The sequence below is a fragment of the Procambarus clarkii genome, chromosome 4, assembly GCF_040958095.1.
Source record: "Procambarus clarkii isolate CNS0578487 chromosome 4, FALCON_Pclarkii_2.0, whole genome shotgun sequence".
NCBI classification, from domain to species: Eukaryota; Metazoa; Arthropoda; class Malacostraca; order Decapoda; family Cambaridae; genus Procambarus; species Procambarus clarkii.
In genome coordinates this window covers 18,402,876-18,419,994 of record NC_091153.1, presented here as the reverse complement: position 1 = coordinate 18,419,994, position 17,119 = coordinate 18,402,876, and the positions used below count along the sequence as shown (strand labels likewise).

The 17,119-nt window shown below is 36.6% G+C and overlaps 1 protein-coding gene across 5 annotated transcripts in view; it reads right to left on the bottom strand.

Annotated features, from left to right (window-relative positions):
* Positions 1–84: 84 nt before the first annotated feature.
* Positions 85–17,119, bottom strand: part of LOC123751101 (uncharacterized) — an 81,696-nt gene continuing 64,661 nt past the window's right edge. For 4 of the 5 annotated variants that reach the window (XM_069333077.1, XM_069333092.1, XM_069333066.1 and 1 more), the window contains one exon: positions 11,321–16,853. In XM_069333077.1, the coding sequence (XP_069189178.1) occupies positions 15,708–16,853 (1,146 nt within the window). In that variant the 3' untranslated portion in view covers positions 11,321–15,707. Of the gene's footprint in view, positions 6,821–11,320; positions 16,854–17,119 lie in introns of those variants that run through there. The other variant, XM_069333073.1, reaches the window with a different exon arrangement.

The window sequence follows — 17,119 nt, the reverse complement described above, 5'->3', positions numbered from 1 at the left end:
AACTGATTACGTGCCTTGTAACCCTTTCCACAACCGCTCACAGGATGGGTATGGGGTGCATAATAAAGAAGTATACTGAAAATAGCAAATTTGATAGTTTTTATTAATATTATTAACAAGCTTAGTTATACACATCAATGTGTTGCTACCCTATTCTATATGAAAGATAATACAGTGTAGATCGAACACTAGCTGTAAGTTCACCTAAATATCCCCATCTCTCAGGATGGTTAGTCATACATGGAATCAGGAGGAAACATAAAATGCGAGCACAATATTCTCTAATCTTATGAGCTATTTTGTTTTCTTATTAACAATCTTAATTATACACATCAATGTGCTGCTACCCTATTCTATATGAAAGATTTCACATCATAGATAAAAAAAGCTAGCTATAAGTTCAAATAATATCTCCATCTCACAAGATGGTTAGTCATACATGGCCACATGAAATGGCATAAAATGTGAGCACACTATTCTCTAATCTTAAGTGTTTTTATTATTTTTTTTATAAACAAACTTAGGTATAAATATCAATGTGCTGCTACTTTATTCTATATGAAAGATTACACAGTGTAGATAAAAACAAAAACTATCTATAAATTCATATAATATCCCCATCTCACAGGATGGTTAGTCATAAATGGAAACAGAAGAGTACATGAAATGTTAGGCTTATCTATTAGCCTCCGTTAGCAAAATCTAAGTACATATCATGAATAGCTTACAATATTTCTGAGTATATGAAACAATTACAGAACTCAAAGTACCTTATACCATTTGATCTAAAATCACTGATAAGAAGAGAAATCACAGATATCCTAGCTCTTGTTCACATAGTTTACAGTTGGAATGTTCACCATTTGGGTATTTATTACCTGCAACCACTTGCCATAGATATCAATATCCCAGCTTAATTCTCTTAATTACAGTGTAACACGTTCTAGTGGATGGTTTATGATGTCCGCACATTTAATTATCGTTTCTAAACTTCTCATAGCTCTTTATACTCGTGCTTTCTGGTTTTTGAGTGTCGGTAACTGCTCGTCTGTCTTCCCTAATTTCCAGAAATATTGAGGCTTTTACAGCTGAGATTTGAATGCCCATTTCCAACTCAGTTTCAGGCTTATCACAAGCAGTTTTAGCTGCCTTGTGTGCGTCATCATGCTGGTCAACACCTATGTGAGATGGTATCCATACAAATGAGACTCTGAAACTCTTGTTCTGTGCATTAATAATGTTGTTTATAATAGATGCTACAACATTCTTAGTATTTGTTTTGCATGTTGGGCTTTTGGAGGCCTGAAAAACTGACTTTGAATCACAGATAATTACTCTTCTACTGTTCTTCAGTGCATTATTGGTAAGTTGTAGTGCAACTAAATTTGCGGCCTTCATGGGGAAACTGGTCTCACAAGCTTAACTACCAGACGAGACTTAATGGTTTCAGCTATCTGTCACTGTGTACCACTGCTCACCCGACACACTCATACAGAAAAAAATTATACATTGATGTGTAATTATACACATCAATGTGCTGCTACCCTATTCTATATGAAAGATTTCACATCATAGATAAAAAAAAGCTAGCTATAAGTTCAAATAATATCTCCATCTCACAAGATGGTTAGTCATACATGGCCACATGAAATGGCATAAAATGTGAGCACACTATTCTCTAATCTTATGTGTTATTATTATTTTTTTTATAAACAAACTTAGGTATAAATATCAATGTGCTGCTACTTTATTCTATATGAAAGATTACACAGTGTAGATAAAAACAAAAACTATCTATAAATTCATATAATATCCCCATCTCACAGGATGGTTAGTCATAAATGGAAACAGAAGAGTACATGAAATGTTAGGCTGATCTATTAAGCTCCGTTAGCAAAATCTAAGTACATATCATGAATAGCTTACAATATTTCTGAGTATATGAAACAATTACAGAGCTCAAAGTACCTTATACCATTTGATCTAAAATCACTGATAAGAAGAGAAATCACAGATATCCTAGCTCTTGTTCACATAGTTTACAGTTGGAATGTTCACCATTTGGGTATTTATTACCTGCAACCACTTGCCATAGATATCAATATCCCAGCTTAATTCTCCTAATTACAGTGTAACACTTTCTAGTGGATGATTTATGATGTCCGTACATTTAATTATCGTTTCTAAACTTCTCATAGCTCTTTATACTCGTGCTTTCTGGTTTTTGAGTGTCGGTAACTGCTCGTCTGTCTTCCCTAATTTCCAGAAATATTGAGGCTTTTACAGCTGAGATTTGAATGCCCATTTCCAACTCAGTTTCAGGCTTATCACAAGCAGTTTTAGCTGCCTTGTGTGCGTCATCATGCTGGTCAACACCTATGTGAGATGGTATCCATACAAATGAGACTCTGAAACTCTTGTTCTGTGCATTAATAATGTTGTTTATAATAGATGCTACAACATTCTTAGTATTTGTTTTGCATGTTGGGCTTTTGGAGGCCTGAAAAACTGACTTTGAATCACAGATAATTACTCTTCTACTGTTCTTCAGTGCATTATTGGTAAGTTGTAGTGCAACTAAATTTGCGGCCTTCATGGGGAAACTGGTCTCACAAGCTTAACTACCAGACGAGACTTAATGGTTTCAGCTATCTGTCACTGTGTACCACTGCTCACCCGACACACCCATACAGAAAAAAATAGCCCAACAGTTAGCCCACATAGCCCCCGCGTCCCCACCAATCACTCACAACCTTTTCTCAGGCTAGCTACAAATAACCTTAATATAGACCTCACTTTACTCCTAAACATTGAAACCCAGCTTACTGTTCCCCTATTTCACCTTGGCTTGATGCAACTCCTAAAACATCAATACAATTGGAAGACAACACTCCAAAGTCTGCACCAAACTCAGCTATAGCTTCAGTCTTTGCCTCAACAATTAAAAATTAACAGATGGATCTCGCATTCTCATGAACAACGCACCCTCGGTCACTAGCGCTGTATGGACCCACAATACCATCTCAAGCAGGCATGGCAGTTACCAAACCTACTATTTATTTCACAGCTGAATTACATGCCTTATACCAAGCTCTCCAAATAATCACAACATTACCAGTTGGGATAATGAATTTGATTATGAATTAATCAATTTATAATGACTCCAAGAGTGCGATTCAAGCAATTACGTACTTTTCCACAACGTGCAAAGAGTTTGTTTACCCATGCTTTCAACTTCGTTATGAACATCGATTGAACGGTTATGACACCTTTATGCAATGGGTGCCAGCGCATTGTGGTATACTCCATTATGAACTTGTAGATCAACTGGCCAAAGCGATGCACAACATTCTTTACATTACCCGTCATCCATCTCCTCACGTTTCATGTAAAGGTGCCTTTAAAGATACCATCACCCAGGATTTTGTAATGAAATTGAAAACGTCATGCTCATCTTGGTCCATAAAAAATTATTGTCTAACTTGGAAACATGTCTGATATAAATGCAGATAAACTGATGCAACGATGACCAGATTAAGGCTAGGACACACCAAACTGGAAGCACACAGCTCGAAGTACAGAACAGATATTAACGAATTCTGCATCCACTGTCATGCGCCACAAACAATCGAACACTACCTCCTTCACTGTTGCCGACATCATAGTGCCAGAGCAAACTTCAGACAAATACTTATCATATTTAAAAAAAAAACTTTTACCATCCAGCGCATATTAGGAGGAGAAGACCTTTCGTTACATGAAAAATATCAAATAGTCAAAGTACTGGCTAAATATCTCCAGTCGACTAACAAACTGAGTCATATTTGACCTGTGTCACATTTATTCCTGTCGCCACCAACAGCCAAACACACAAAACAACAGCCTCGCCGCAGCGCTAACAACCAGCTGTTGCCATAAATATAACATCAAGCCCTATACACACAGAAATCACAACAGCGAAATATAGCAAATGAACAAATCCACAAGGACAATAATGAGTATTCGAACCTACGCACGGGAAATTCCCAGATGCGCCTTAGTCAACTCCCCATCACATAGTCAAAAGAACTGAAACCTGGAGTGCTATTGCCCTCACTAGAATCCTGTAGCTTCTCCTAAGCATAACCGGGATTTCACACAATTCCACCCATGCATTCGGGCTCTGTCAACCAAATGTTCTGTCAATCAAATGTATTGAAGTAGGGGCTCTACGCCCCTACTTCAATACACACAGAAGTGTGTGAAACCTCGGTTGTGCTTCGGAGAAGCTACGGGATCCTAGTGAGGACAGTTACAAAATTAAATTAAAATGAATTTAAGCAAAATTTTATGATCAAGTCATCTCTATAAATGTCAAATGTGCCAGAAAGTTCTACATGATGTTCATCAAGTCACTAGTCGACTACAATGTCCTGCATCTTATTAGTCTCTCTAGCAATTGGCTTAAAGCTTTAGAGAAAATAAAAAATTCAGCCATGCGGATAATTCTTGGATCCCCCAAATGCACAAGAATCATCAACATGAGGGTGTGTGTGTCAAAGTAACACATGTAAAAAAAAAAAAAATCCGATTTGTCCAATTCAATACTTCAGATTTCTACTTTATAATTTCTCTGTACGTCGGTACATATACTATGGTCCTCATCGTTATTATAAGTATCTGTTATTGATTTGCTGGAACTATTTTTACATTACACATAACCACGTATAACCTAAAAGGGGTACCACCTTTGATGCAAGTGTAGGGACCCATAGCTCGGAAAAGAAAATAATGAGTACTCAGAGAAGACCTTGTGGATCCTCACTGAACACTTTGATATTTTCTTCCCCTACCACCCCTATTCTTTTAGTGTGTGTGTACATATATCTAACTTTATTTTAAAATGTCATTACATAAAAAGGGTTACAAGATTGGTTACATGCAAGGTACAAGACTACTTGTCACAAGTTGTACAGCTCCTCCAGCTCCTCAGATGGCGGGCAGGAACCATGGATGCAGTGAGCATTTCTTCTCTGGATTGCCACACTAAGGCGCTGAAATAGAAATCTGGCGGTTCTAGGGGTCTCTAGTTGTTTCAGTTAGCTTGGACCCAAGTTTCTTAAAAAAACTTTCAGCACTTTTACCCCAGGCACCAAGTGTCTCAGAGGCAATGGGGACAAAATTGTAGTGGTCATCAAGGTCTCCATATTTACGTGACTTGGCTGCTTCCCGATGATTGGCAGCACCTCCTGCCTGTGCAGCACTGAAGTCAACATATGTGTTGGCTAAGGTTGGAACGCAAGTGTAGTCCCACACCAACTGTCTACCATTCTTCCAGGGGTTCACCGTGATCCCGTCTGGGCGACCGACAGGCTTATCAGAGTTGCGGGGCATGAGGTAACGGGCTCTCTCTCTCTGCTGGACAACCGGCCGTGGTAAGGCTTCTCTTGATAATGTCGTTAACCTCGCCGTGTCTTGCATGCCATCCTCCTGTCCTTTGGCAGAGAAGGCCATGTCGTCCTTACCTGTCGGTCACTGCCTCGCCGCAAATAACAATATATACTACGTATATATATATCAAAATGTTACAGTAAATATTGTAATGTAATTTTTCTATTTGAGCAGCAAAGAAACCCACTCTTGACATCTATGATTTCTTGCAAATAAAGGTATTCCTTGATCTGACATCTAAACATTATATATTTTTACAAATTTCACTGAAGATTGAAACAGTTTTGTCAATAATATTTTGTGCTGTACTTTTTGTTATTCCCCGTGATGAGTAGTGGAGATCAAATTGGACCGCATCACGTATTTTCATTAATATGCACAAGAACGGAACGTCAATACCCTGAATATTTGCAATATTTCTAATATCTGTTAGCACAATATGTTTACCTACTCCGTATGATCTTAAAAGAGGTGTAAACATATTTACAAAAAAGTAGTCATTTGTAATAGGTTGTGGATTTGCAAAGAATTTCTCAGGAGAAAAATCAGCTGGCCGAAGCATTCTATCAATGATCATATCTTCAATAAATAATTTGTTCTTCAAGTTATTATGAAACTGAACATCATACTGCTTTGCATACATCCAGAAATTATCTTTAACATTGTAAGGTGTTGAAATGGTTTGATACATTGGAGTACCATGGAAACCCATAGGGAAGGTCTTGGAGTAACCTTTCATGTAACGACGCGTATCAATGGGAACACGACTCCTAATATTGTAGGCGTCTCGTGTCAAGCCGGCCTCCCTTACTACCTCAACCAGAGCTGTGTTAATTACACTCGTAAATCCAGCATTGAACGATATATTTTCAGACTGACACTTGGCATGAAACTTATCGACGTCTGAGACATCCAGAATAACTTTTTCCAAGAATTTTGTCTGTGCCTGAGATGGTTCTGGGGCTCCGAGAGCTTCAATGAGGACAGAAGTGGCCGGCTCTTGTTTTTTAAGTTTAAGTAATGAACTCAACCGTTCAGGATCATTTTCAAGAGCCAATTTTATTTGTTGGGTAATTTCTGATGTCTGACTGTGGTCTGCAAGTTGACCCAATTGCGAATCGTCAATGGGCTTTCCGCTGAGCATGTCATCAATGACTTTATGGAACCACACAATAAACATCATGATATCAACACCATCAAAGGCTGAATGTTGGAAATCAATTAGAACTGTGTTCTGATATTGAAATTTTTCGTTTATCTCTGGCCTAGGAGGAAGAGCTTCAGGGGTAGATGATAGAAGTCGAACTCGCCACAGTGGTCCATCGGTCAAATTTGTGGGCATGTTTATCAATGACTGCGTTTCCATACTTGGATCTGACCCTTCAACAACCTGACAGATAAAGCAACAACAATTAGTTCAGAAATACAGCCATATGAATCAAAGGCTTAAGTAAGGTAATCCAGATAATAGAGCCAGGTATCAATAACTCTAGAAAAACTTGTTTTATTAAAGAGCCTGAGTTGTTTATAACAGAATAAGCCAGTCAAATTTAACGGGTTAACTAGACCAGTGCTTCACTAATTAACCCATTGAGCACCATTAGTAAACCTAAATATTAGTGTAAATTAACGTAGAGGACAGTGTCTCATCAAAATAACACTGTTGGTTAACCTAAACCCTATGTCCATTGACCTTAGTTATTAAGTCATTTGTTAGTAAACCTTAAGTAGATAAAACTATAAAGTCATTTGTTAGTTAACCTTAAGTGGATAAAGCTATTACAGTCATTTGTTAGTTAACCTTAGTGTGTAAAGCTAATACAGTCATTTTTTAGTTAACCTAATAATAAAGGTGAATTGAGCTCATAAGATCTAGCGCTTGAAGACATAATGGGCTCTAAAATGCCTTCAAACTTCACTTCATCAATAAAACTCAGTAATGTGTTACATAAATTACTGAATTTTTATATTTATTACTTACATAAAATAAGTTTTTATATTATATATTTAATTTAATAAATCAAGACACCATAACTTAAATACTCACCTCAAAATTGAGTAATTATAACTCATTAGTGTCAGTTAAAAATAACCATAATTAGTTATATACTGAGCAAAACAGGTGTGTATACACCAAAAGTATCTATTGTGGCTGCTCTAGCGACCCTCCAGAGGAAGATAGCCCTGAAGACAAACACGAAACCAAATTAAATTTAATGTTTCTGATTAAAAGACAGCTTCTATGATTTTTATTACAGAAAGATTTCATAACGTCCAAAACACTAAATTGTTGGAAATAATTTATTCTCAGTCTTCATCAAAGAATTATTTATTAGTTCTTCCTTAATAATTTTCAGTTTTAAATATGTTCCAGATTTTTTGGATGATTCGTTCACATGAGGAATCTGTAATCATGACCTGTAAATATATTCACATTACAGCTTCTCCCATTGAGTGAACTGTTCATAGAATTATGCTTGATAATTTACAAAATCCATTTGCAGGCTGTTGCAAGCTGCAAGAGTGTTATGTAATCTGGATCTTATGCTGGAATTTTATTGAGGTTCATCACACCTGTATAAACATGACACTGCTGATTAAATACAACATACAGAATGTACCTATTAGCATAAATTTGTCGATGGTACGTTTTCACTAAGAAACAATATAGGAAACTCTGACCTACTTGTGCTAACAGGGTTGAGGATCATTACAGTCTTACCGCTATTACTTGCAAGGGCTATTGGTCTGGTGTGCTCGTGTTCTTGGGATTAAGGTCTATCTACCTATGGAGGTTTATTAACCCTTAAGCTGTATACCATAACTAGAGTTGTTTTAGGTCTATTACAAAAGTCCCACGCATACATGGGGCTCACATTAGCTTTGTCAGGCCTCCAGTAACCATACCCCATTTACAACAACAAATAATCCTGCGTCCCTCATTTTCCTTCAAAGCCTAAGTAGGAAGATGAGGACCATGTCTGGTACATCACCACCCAGTATCTGCCCGTGCTGGGCGGCCACTCTAGGAGACATTAAACTTTTAACAACAACAAATAAGTGATTACAATATAGTAAATCTAACACTCTATAGTAAATCACTTCTTTTCTTCACCTTAAAAGTACGAAAATGAGTTTTGGAGAACTCCTATTTCAATTAAGCCCTGATGCTAAGAAAATAGTTAGAGGGATAGAAGCCCTAAACCAGAAAATAATAAATACAGAATATGCGGTCATATTCAATGAAACATATATATATATATATATATATATATATATATATATATATATATATATATATATATATATATATATATATATATATATATATATGTCGTACCTAGTAGCCAGAACGCACTTATCAGCCTACTATGCAAGGCCCGATTTGCCTAATAAGCCAAGTTTTCATGAATTAATGTTTTTTCGACAACCTAACCTACCTAACCTAACCTAACCGAACTTTTTCCGCTACCTAACCTAACCTAACCTATAAAGATAGGTTAGGTTAGGTTAGGTAGGGTTGGTTAGGTTCGATCATATATCTACGTTAATTTTAACTCCAATAAAAAAAAAATGACCTCATACATAATGAAATGGGTAGCTTTATCATTTCATAAGAAAAAAATTAGAGAAAATATATTAATTCAGGAAAACTTGGCTTATTAGGCAAATCGGGCCTTGCATAGTAGGCTGATAAGTGCGTTCTAGCTACTAGGTACGACATATATATATATATATATATATATATATATATATATATATATATATATATATATATATATATATATATATGTCGTACCTAGTAGCCAGAACTCACTTCTCAGCCTACTATTCAAGGCCCGATTTGCCTAATAAGCCAAGTTTTCCTGAATTAATATATTTACTATAATTTTTTTCTTATGAAATGATAAAGCAACCCTTTTCTCTATGTATGAGGTCATTTTTTTTTTATTGGAGTTAAAATTAACGTAGATATATGACCGAACCTAACCAACCCTACCTAACCTAACCTAACCTATATTTATAGGTAAGGTTAGGTTAGGTAGCCAAAAAAAGCTAGGTTAGGTTAGGTTAGGTAGGTTAGGTAGACGAAAAAACATTAATTCATGAAAACTTGGCTTATTAGGCAAATCGGGCCTTGAATAGTAGGCTGAGAAGTGAGTTCTGGCTATTAGGTACGACATATATATATATATATATATATATGTCGTACCTAGTAGCCAGAACGCTCTTCCGGGCCTACTATGCAAGGCCAGATTTGCCTAATAAGCCAAATTTTCCTGAATTAATATATTTTCTCTAATTTTTTTCTTATGAAATGATAAAGCTACCCAGTTCATTACGTATGAGGTCAATTTTTTTTTATTGGAGTTAAAATTAACGTAGATATATGACCGAACCTACCCAACCCTACCTAACCTAACCTAACCTATCTTTATAGGTTAGGTTAGGTTAGGTAGCCGAAAAAGTTAGGTTAGGTTAGGTTAGGTAGGTTAGGTAGTCGAAAAACAATTAATTCATGAAAACTTGGCTTATTAAGCAAATCGGGCCTTGCATAGTAGGCATAGAAGTGCGTTCTGGCTACTAGGTACGACATATATATATATATATATATATATATATATATATATATATATATATATATATATATATATATATATATATATATATATATATATATGTCGTACCTAGTAGCCAGAACTCACTTCTCAGCCTACTATTCAAGGCCCGATTTGCCTAATAAGCCAAGTTTTCCTGAATTAATATATTTACTATAATTTTTTTCTTATGAAATGATAAAGCAACCCTTTTCTCTATGTATGAGGTCAATTTTTTTTTATTGGAGTTAAAATTAACGTAGATATATGACCGAACCTAACCAACCCTACCTAACCTAACCTAACCTATATTTATAGGTAAGGTTAGGTTAGGTAGCCAAAAAAAGCTAGGTTAGGTTAGGTTAGGTAGGTTAGGTAGACGAAAAAACATTAATTCATGAAAACTTGGCTTATTAGGCAAATCGGGCCTTGAATAGTAGGCTGAGAAGTGCGTTCTGGCTATTAGGTACGACATATATATATATATATATATATATATATATATATATATATATATATATATATATATATATATCGTACCTAGTAGCCAGAACTTACTTCTCAGCCTACTATTCAAGGCCCGATTTGCCTAATAAGCCAAGTTTTCCTGAATTAATATATTTACTATAATTTTTTTCTTATGAAATGATAAAGCAACCCTTTTCTCTATGTATGAGGTCAATTTTTTTTTATTGGAGTTAAAATTAACGTAGATATATGACCGAACCTAACCAACCCTACCTAACCTAACCTAACCTATATTTATAGGTAAGGTTAGGTTAGGTAGCCAAAAAAAGCTAGGTTAAGTTAGGTTAGGTAGGTTAGGTAGACGAAAAAACATTAATTCATGAAAACTTGGCTTATTAGGCAAATCGGGCCTTGAATAGTAGGCTGAGAAGTGCGTTCTGGCTATTAGGTACGACATATATATATATATATATATATATATATATATATATATATATATATATATATATATATATATATATATATATATATATATATATATATATATATATATATATATGTTAGCGTTATATGTTAACGCTAGCGTTATATAGCGTTATATGTTACGCTAACATATGTTATATGTTAGCGTAAATTATTGTATATATTATGTGCATGTGTATGTAATATTAACTATTGTGTAACTAGCTTCAAAAAGTTGTCACTTGCTTAGCTAAATAAACTACGGGGTTCAGTTCCTGAACTGATTACGTGCCTTGTAACCCTTTCCACAACCGCCCACAGGATGGGTATGGGGTGCATAATAAAGAAGTATACTGAAAATAGCAAATTTGATAGTTTTTATTAATATTATTAACAAGCTTAGTTATACACATCAATGTGTTGCTACCCTATTCTATATGAAAGATAATACAGTGTAGATCGAACACTAGCTGTAAGTTCACCTAAATATCCCCATCTCTCAGGATGGTTAGTCATACATGGAATCAGGAGGAAACATAAAATGCGAGCACAATATTCTCTAATCTTATGAGTTATTTTGTTTTCTTATTAACAATCTTAATTATACACATCAATGTGCTGCTACCCTATTCTATATGAAAGATTTCACATCATAGATAAAAAAAGTTAGCTATAAGTTCAAATAATATCTCCATCTCACAAGATGGTTAGTCATACATGGCCACATGAAATGGCATAAAATGTGAGCACACTATTCTCTAATCTTATGTGTTATTATTATTTTTTTTATAAACAAACTTAGGTATAAATATCAATGTGCTGCTACTTTATTCTATATGAAAGATTACACAGTGTAGATAAAAACAAAAACTATCTATAAATTCATATAATATCCCCATCTCACAGGATGGTTAGTCATAAATGGAAACAGAAGAGTACATGAAATGTTAGGCTGATCTATTAGCCTCCGTTAGCAAAATCTAAGTACATATCATGAATAGCTTACAATATTTCTGAGTATATGAAACAATTACAGAGCTCAAAGTACCTTATACCATTTGATCTAAAATCACTGATAAGAAGAGAAATCACAGATATCCTAGCTCTTGTTCACATAGTTTACAGTTGGAATGTTCACCATTTGGGTATTTATTACCTGCAACCACTTGCCATAGATATCAATATCCCAGCTTAATTCTCCTAATTACAGTGTAACACTTTCTAGTGGATGGTTTATGATGTCCGTACATTTAATTATCGTTTCTAAACTTCTCATAGCTCTTTATACTCGTGCTTTCTGGTTTTTGAGTGTCGGTAACTGCTCGTCTGTCTTCCCTAATTTCCAGAAATATTGAGGCTTTTACAGCTGAGATTTGAATGCCCATTTCCAACTCAGTTTCAGGCTTATCACAAGCAGTTTTAGCTGCCTTGTGTGCGTCATCATGCTGGTCAACACCTATGTGAGATGGTATCCATACAAATGAGACTCTGAAACTCTTGTTCTGTGCATTAATAATGTTGTTTATAATAGATGCTACAACATTCTTAGTATTTGTTTTGCATGTTGGGCTTTTGGAGGCCTGAAAAACTGACTTTGAATCACAGATAATTACTCTTCTACTGTTCTTCAGTGCATTATTGGTAAGTTGTAGTGCAACTAAATTTGCGGCCTTCATGGGGAAACTGGTCTCACAAGCTTAACTACCAGACGAGACTTAATGGTTTCAGCTATCTGTCACTGTGTACCACTGCTCACCCGACACACCCATACAGAAAAAAATAGCCCAACAGTTAGCCCACATAGCCCCCGCGTCCCCACCAATCACTCACAACCTTTTCTCAGGCTAGCTACAAATAACCTTAATATAGACCTCACTTTACTCCTAAACATTGAAACCCAGCTTACTGTTCCCCTATTTCACCTTGGCTTGATGCAACTCCTAAAACATCAATACAATTGGAAGACAACACTCCAAAGTCTGCACCAAACTCAGCTATAGCTTCAGTCTTTGCCTCAACAATTAAAAATTAACAGATGGATCTCGCATTCTCATGAACAACGCACCCTCGGTCACTAGCGCTGTATGGATCCCACAATACCATCTCAAGCAGGGATGGCAGTTACCAAACCTACTATTTATTTCACAGCTGAATTACATGCCTTATACCAAGCTCTCCAAATAATCACAACATTACCAGTTGGGATAATGAATTTGATTATGAATTAATCAATTTATAATGACTCCAAGAGTGCGATTCAAGCAATTACGTACTTTTCCACAACGTGCAAAGAGTTTGTTTACCCATGCTTTCAACTTCGTTATGAACATCGATTGAACGGTTATGACACCTTTATGCAATGGGTGCCAGCGGATTGTGGTATACTCCATTATGAACTTGTAGATCAACTGGCCAAAGCGATGCACAACATTCTTTACATTACCCGTCATCCATCTCCTCACGTTTCATGTAAAGGTGCCTTTAAAGATACCATCACCCAGGATTTTGTAATGAAATTGAAAACGTCATGCTCATCTTGGTCCATAAAAAAATTATTGTCTAACTTGGAAACATGTCTGATATAAATGCAGATAAACTGATGTAACGATGACCAGATTAAGGCTAGGACACACCAAACTGGAAGCACACAGCTCGAAGTACAGAACAGATATTAACGAATTCTGCATCCACTGTCATGCGCCACAAACAATCGAACACTACCTCCTTCACTGTTGCCGACATCATAGTGCCAGAGCAAACTTCAGACAAATACTTATCATATTTAAAAAAAAAACTTTTACAACCAAGCGCATATTAGGAGGAGAAGACCTTTCGTTACATGAAAAATATCAAATAGTCAAAGTACTGGCTAAATATCTCCAGTCGACTAACAAACTGAGTCATATTTGACCTGTGTCACATTTATTCCTGTCGCCACCAACAGCCAAACACAACCGCCTCGCCGCAGCGCTAACAACCAGCTGTTGCCATAAATATAACATCAAGCCCTATACACACAGAAATCACAACAGCGAAATATAGCAAATGAACAAATCCACAAGGGCAATAATGAGTGTTCGAACCAACGCACGGGAAATTCCCAGATGCGCCTTAGTCAACTCCCCATCACATAGTCAAAAGAACTGAAACCTGGAGTGCTATTGCCCTCACTAGAATCCTGTAGCTTCTCCTAAGCATAACCGGGATTTCACACAATTCCACCCATGCATTCGGGCTCTGTCAACCAAATGTTCTGTCAATCAAATGTATTGAAGTAGGGGCTCTACGCCCCTACTTCAATACACACAGAAGTGTGTGAAACCTCGGTTGTGCTTCGGAGAAGCTACGGGATCCTAGTGAGGACAGTTACAAAATTAAATTAAAATGAATTTAAGCAAAATTTTATGATCAAGTCATCTCTATAAATGTCAAATGTGCCAGAAAGTTCTACATGATGTTCATCAAGTCACTAGTCGACTACAATGTCCTGCATCTTATTAGTCTCCCTAGCAATTGGCTTAAAGCTTTAGAGAAAATAAAAAATTCAGCCATGCGGATAATTCTTGGATCCCCCAAATGCACAAGAATCATCAACATGAGGGTGTGTGTGTCAAAGTAACACAAGTAAAAAAAAAAAATTCCGATTTGTCCAATTCAATACTTCAGATTTCTACTTTATAATTTCTCTGTACGTCGGTACATATACCATGGTCCTCATCGTTATTATAAGTATCTGTTATTGATTTGCTGGAACTATTTTTACATTACACATAACCACGTATAACCTAAAAGGGGTACCACCTTTGATGCAAGTGTAGGGACCCATAGCCTCGGAAAAGAAAATAATGAGTACTCAGAGAAGACCTTGTGGATCCTCACTGAACACTTTGATATTTTCTTCCCCTACCACCCCTATTCTTTTAGTGTGTGTGTACATATATCTAACTTTATTTTAAAATGTCATTACATAAAAAGGGTTACAAGATTGGTTACATGCAAGGTACAAGACTACTTGTCACAAGTTGTACAGCTCCTCCAGCTCCTCAGATGGCGGGCAGGAACCATGGATGCAGTGAGCATTTCTTCTCTGGATTGCCACACTAAGGCGCTGAAAGAGAAATCTGGCGGTTCTAGGGGTCTCTAGTTGTTTCAGTTAGCTTGGACCCAAGTTTCTTAAAAAAACTTGCAGCACTTTTACCCCAGGCACCAAGTGTCTCAGAGGCAATGGGGACAAAATTGTAGTGGTCATCAAGGTCTCCATATTTACGTGACTTGGCTGCTTCCCGATGAATGGCAGCACCTCCTGCCTGTGCAGCACTGAAGTCAACATATGTGTTGGCTAAGGTTGGAACGCAAGTGTAGTCCCACACCAACTGTCTACCATTCTTCCAGGGGTTCACCGTGATCCCGTCTGGGCGACCGACAGGCTCATCAGAGTTGCGGGGCATGAGGTAACGGGCTCTCTCTCTCTGCTGGACAACCGGCCGTGGTAAGGCTTCTCTTGATAATGTCGTTAACCTCGCCGTGTCTTGCATGCCATGCTCCTGTCCTTTGGCAGAGAAGGCCATGTCGTCCTTACCTGTCGGTCACTGCCTCGCCGCAAATAACAATATATACTACGTATATATATATCAAAATGATACAGTAAATATTGTAATGTAATTTTTCTATTTGAGCAGCAAAGAAACCCACTCTTGACATCTATGATTTCTTGCAAATAAAGGTATTCCTTGATCTGACATCTAAACATTATATATTTTTACAAATTTCACTGAAGATTGAAACAGTTTTGTCAATAATATTTTGTGCTGTATTTTTTGTTATTCCCCGTGATGAGTAGTGGAGATCAAATTGGACCGCATCACGTATTTTCATTAATATGCACAAGAACGGAACGTCAATACCCTGAATATTTGCAATATTTCTAATATCTGTTAGCACAATATGTTTACCTACTCCGTATGATCTTAAAAGAGGTGTAAACATATTTACAAAAAAATAGTCATTTGTAATAGGTTGTGGATTTGCAAAGAATTTCTCAGGAGAAAAATCAGCTGGCCGAAGCATTCTATCAATGATCATATCTTCAATAAATAATTTGTTCTTCAAGTTATTATGAAACTGAACATCATACTGCTTTGCATACATCCAGAAATTATCTTTAACATTGTAAGGTGTTGAAATGGTTTGGTACATTGGAGTACCATGGAAACCCATAGGGAAGGTCTTGGAGTAACCTTTCATGTAACGACGCGTATCAATGGGAACACGACTCCTAATATTGTAAGCATCTCGTGTCAAGCCGGCCTCCCTTACTACCTCAACCAGAGCTGTGTTAATTACACTCGTAAATCCAGCATTGAACGATATATTTTCAGACTGACACTTGGCATGAAACTTATCGACGTCTGAGACATCCAGAATAACTTTTTCCAAGAATTTTGTCTGTGCCTGAGATGGTTCTGGGGCTCCGAGAGCTTCAATGAGGACAGAAGTGGCCGGCTCTTGTTTTTTAAGTTTAAGTAATGAACTCAACCGTTCAGGATCATTTTCAAGAGCCAATTTTATTTGTTGGGTAATTTCTGATGTCTGACTGTGGTCTGCAAGTTGACCCAATTGCGAATCGTCAATGGGCTTTCCGCTGAGCATGTCATCAATGACTTTATGGAACCACACAATAAACATCATGATATCAACACCATCAAAGGCTGAATGTTGGAAATCAATTAGAACTGTGTTCTGATATTGAAATTTTTCGTTTATCTCTGGCCTAGGAGGAAGAGCTTCAGGGGTAGATTTTAGAAGTCGAACTCGCCAAAGTGGTCCATCGGTCAAATTTGTGGGCATGTTTATCAATGACTGCGTTTCCATACTTGGATCTGACCCTTCAACAACCTGACAGATAAAGCAACAACAATTAGTTCAGAAATACAGCCATATGAATCAAAGGCTTAAGTAAGGTAATCCAGATAATAGAGCCAGGTATCAATAACTCTAGAAAAACTTGTTTTATTAAAGAGCCTGAGTTGTTTATAACAGAATAAGCCAGTCAAATTTAACGGGTTAACTAGACCAGTGCTTCACTAATTAACCCATTGAGCACCATTAGTAAACCTAAATATTAGTGTAAATTAACGTAGAGCACAGTGTCGCATCAAAAT